Raw genomic sequence first — 4,563 nt, 5'->3', positions numbered from 1 at the left:
TGCAAAGCAGCTTCAAGTGTGAATAATTTATTTGTACCACTCTCAATTAATTAGAGAACACACATCAGTTGCCACAGACAGTAGCATGCTGTAAATCCAGAATCACGACAAAATACTATTTTAGATAACGAACATCATCCATGTAACAATATGTTTGAAGGGTGTAACAATAACATGTAACTTCAGCATCTCTTTATGATTTAAGTAAATACTATAATGGCAACTGGAATGCTTACCAGGAGTATGAAGCTTCTTGTTTAGTAATACAGAGAGGATTACCAGAATATTACCAATAATATCTGTAATTATGGTGAAAATCATCACGCTGGCCTGAAGGATAATAACCGCTGCAGACGGCTGATATGTTGCAGGATCTGTCTGGTTACCTCCACTCAACTCACTTTCACTGCAGCTTGTGTTCCAGCTAGACATACTGCTATAACTACTGGACAGCCTCACCTTTCAGATTGAAACTTAAGTGGCAAAGGCTGCCATTAGATTGTTTTGACTTTGGATGCAATTTTTCAGGATATGGCAAGTTCAAAGTAAATTCAGAATAATGGTTTCCTTTTTTTGCTTAAAAATGAATATTGTTAAAATGCACTCATAACATCCTTTAAGAAAATCAAGGCATGCATCATTTTAAAAGAGCAATCCAAAGATTTTGTAATAAAAAAATGTACTGATTTCAATACAGTACAACAACCTGGCTGTTGGGGAAATTGACTTGCCTAAATTTATAACTACTGCATGCGTAGTACGCATACTGCTGAGTATAAAAAAAAATGTACTGATTTCAAGAGAGTACAACAACCTGGCTGTTGGGGAAATTGACTTGCCTAAATTTATTACTACTGCATGTGTAGTACGCATACTGTTGAGTATAAAAAACGTAAGTGTAATGTCCTCTTTTATAGCTGCACAGCACAGTATCTGATTTATGAGGCTAGTTCCTTGACATGTAAGTGTACACAGCTGCTTGATTTTTCTGCTCACAGTCTCCTACTTAGAAAGGAGATATTTTCCCAGGAGAGCTCATAATGATGTATCATGAGAGTCCGAATCAGTTATATGAATATTAAAATAGTAAAATAGTTTACTGAACACCAAATAATCCCCAGGGCATTGTGTTGTTGTAGTTTTATATAGATATGTATCTATCTATCTATCTATATGTATATGTATATATATATATATATATATATATATATATATATATATATATATATATATATATATACACACACATTTTATATATATATATATATATATATATATATATATATATATATATATATATATATGTATATATAATTAATTGTCAGACTTTGATGAGCTTAGCTTGTGTTTGTGCGATATACACCCTGTTTCTTCAATTTAAACAACAGGAAAGAAGATATTTAGAGTTTTGTTGATAACCATCCATGACGTGCAGATGTAATCCATTCCATGTAACAGATATTGAATGTGATATTAGGGTCAACACATTAAACATCCCCTTCATCTTGAAATATATGTACAGATGGCTCACTCATTCCATTAATGTGAGTTTACTAAATCATCAAAGTCACAATATCTAAATAGGAACATTTTTGCTATTTTAACCACTCTGTCTATTGACCATAAGCCCTCCTGCCTATATCTAGTCAGCCTGTTTGTTCCCCATCACCGATGCAAGGGTTGACTGGAAGGGGTCATCACTCAGACAGCCTTCAGGGGTGGTTTAGGATTTTTTTTTCTTTTTGTGCCTTAACCTTTCACATGCACCCACTCAGGCATTAGTGCATGCAGTAGGCTGACACAATACCCCACTCGGGCATCATAAATAAGCTCACCAGCTTAAATATCAACTCCTATGTCACAAGATGGTTTGCAAACTGGCTCAGGGATAGAACCCACATGGTCAGAATTGCAGGTGCCATGTCAGACTCTAAACCAGTTACAAGTGGCATCCCACAAGGCTCAGTCCTGGGGCCTCTCTTGTTCGGCATATATTTCTCTGAGGTACAGGCTAACACGGGAGGACTATGGCTGACCAAGTTCGCAGATGACTGCAAACTGGGTGTCATAATCGACTCGCCGACTGACACAAGCATCCTCCAAAAGGGTCTCACGGAGATGGATAACTGGTGCCAGAGCCATGGCCTAAAGCTAAATGCCAAAAAGTGCATAGTCATCCCCTTTGGGAAAAACAAAGTACCCACAAATTACCACATAGGTGGTAATCCATTAAGTACGGAAGAAGTAATTAGGGATTTGGGGACTCAAGTAGATAACAATCTCTCCTTTGACAATCACGTTGCCAAAGTGGTTAGAAAGACCTTCTATATAGCCCACCTTATCACGAAAGGGTTCACATCTAGATCAAGAGAGGTCATTGTGCCCCTCTACTCATCACTGATCAGGCCCATAATTGAATACAATGCCCCATTTGGGATGTACCTTACCCGACACCTGCAGCAACTGGAAAGACCCCAAAAGTACCTCACCAAGAGGATCAAGGGACTCAAACAGATTCCCTACACAGTTAGGCTAAAGAAACTCCAGCTCTACTCTGTTGCTTACTGCCTACTCAGAGGCAATCTGTGCCTGACGTATAAAGCCATGTCCAAACCAGAATTAATGGACATGCTCCACCTCAGGAAATCCATATCCCTTAGAGCCACACGCTCCAGGGACTTAAACCTCAGCACAGAAATAAATAGGACATGCTGGAGGGACAGATTCATATCCCAGAGGCTCCCCTCACTCTGGAACAAAATCCGAATCCATGTTAGACAGAGCCCCTCAATGACCCTCTTCAAGATAAATCTTGACGAGTGGATAGGAGATCGTAGGTTTACCCCTGGGATCTCTTCTGTGTCCCTACTAGACAGAGCCACAGTAAACTAACCTTAAAAGGGCTATCTTCTATGACCTACTATACAGAGGCACAGTCAACTAATCTAAAAGGGTGGCGAAAGCCAAACACACTCTGGCTAGGCTTATAAATGTCCTAGGGCAGATAGCCTAGTATCAACCTATGAACCTATGACAGCAGAGGATATTCCCCTCACTTCTACAAGAGGTGTTTCTACAAGCAGTTTTCCTTCTCCACCAGGGAGATTGCTGTGCCTAATGTTCTCCTTGTGTTTGCAACCCTCTCCTCCCACTAAAGGAAGCAAGTAGGCCATCCTATCCATTACTCTTGCTTACTAGTGCCTGGGCCTCTAACCAAGCCCTGGCCACCTTAGTCTCAGTCGAATGACTATCACTCTGTACCACATACTGAGGCAGCTCAAATGTTGTTTTCAGCTTTATATGAAAATATAATTGTAGCGATACTAATAATAACAATAACAAGAGCATAAATATCTATTCTTAATCTTTACCATTTATTTTTCTGTTGCCAACTGTGGAGAAAATGTTTTCTTATATTAAAGATGTTTTTGACTTCCTAGATAAGATCAAGGAAATTATATGATCAGAAGAAATGTACTTTGTTGTAATGGATGTTGTAAGTTTGTATACTAACATCAAGCACAAAGATGGTATTAAAGTTATACATTTTTTTTCTGGGGGAAGCCCCAGTTATACAGTATGTAACAGATCTGATTTTGCTGTGTTTAGAGAACAATATATTTGAATTTAATGGCTGCCTGTATAGGCAGTTACAATGTACAGCAATGGGGACAGCTTTTGCCCCCACCTATGCAAATATATTCATGGGACATTTTGAAAGTTGATATATTTATACTACTGAATTTTATAAAGAACATGTAGTTAAATATTTTAGATACAGCAATGATTTGATCTTTGTGTGTAAGGGGGACACAATAAAGTGGAAGCATTTAATAAGTTGCATGATAATGAAGTAGGAGTTAGTTTTGATGGGTTGCAGATAGGTGACAAAGTTCATTATTTGGAAGTTGATGTTATGGGTAGGAAAAACTGTAAGTTAAGAACAAAAATACATAGAAAGTTCTCGGAAACAAATTTTGTGTTACATGGTTCTAGTTGCCATCCCCCACATACTATAAAATCCATCCCATATGGAGAATTCCTCAGGGTAAAAAGGTTGTGTAGTAACCCTGCAGATAAGGAAAAGGAAATGGAAGAAACTTTTTATAAGTTTTGTGAGAGAGGATATCCAAGAGTAGAAGTGGAACAGGGATTGGAAAAAGTAGTAAAGTGGAATCGGAGGGGTGGCTACAAATACGAAAAGAAGGAAAATAGAGGAGAACAAGAATGTATTTATTTTGCTTCAACATTTTAATTTTTTTTCAGAGGCAGTAAAAGAACAAATAAAATATTCTTGGTTAAAATTAAAAGGGGAAGTTGATTTTTTACAAAACAAGAATACTAGATTCTCCTTTAGAAGAGGCAGAAGCATAAAAGATTTTTTAGTACATGGAAAGTTTAGAATGCCTCAAGCAGGGCTAGTTCCATCTCCAGAAAGGTTAGATACATTTTCTTGTGGAAAATGTGGTATATGTGAGTTTATAGTAAAAGAATTCACAGATATAATTGGAAAAACGTTTCAAGCAAGAGGCATTTATAGTTGTAATACAGAGAAAATCATAT

At 37.5% G+C, this 4,563-nt stretch overlaps 1 protein-coding gene across 1 annotated transcript in view; it reads right to left on the bottom strand.

The window, feature by feature from the left end:
- LOC122808258 (melatonin receptor type 1C-like) overlaps positions 1–432 on the bottom strand; it is a 113,787-nt gene extending 113,355 nt beyond the window's left edge. The window contains exon 1 of the mRNA XM_044079222.1: positions 237–432. Coding sequence (XP_043935157.1) covers positions 237–432 — 196 coding nt within the window. The remainder of the gene's footprint in view (positions 1–236) is intronic.
- Positions 433–4,563: the final 4,131 nt, after the last annotated feature.

This window comes from Protopterus annectens, chromosome 8.part0 (genome assembly GCF_019279795.1).
Source record: "Protopterus annectens isolate FY-2018-M chromosome 8.part0, PAN1.0, whole genome shotgun sequence".
In the NCBI taxonomy this organism is placed as follows: domain Eukaryota; kingdom Metazoa; phylum Chordata; order Ceratodontiformes; family Protopteridae; genus Protopterus; species Protopterus annectens.
This window is presented reverse-complemented; position numbering and strand designations above follow the sequence as displayed.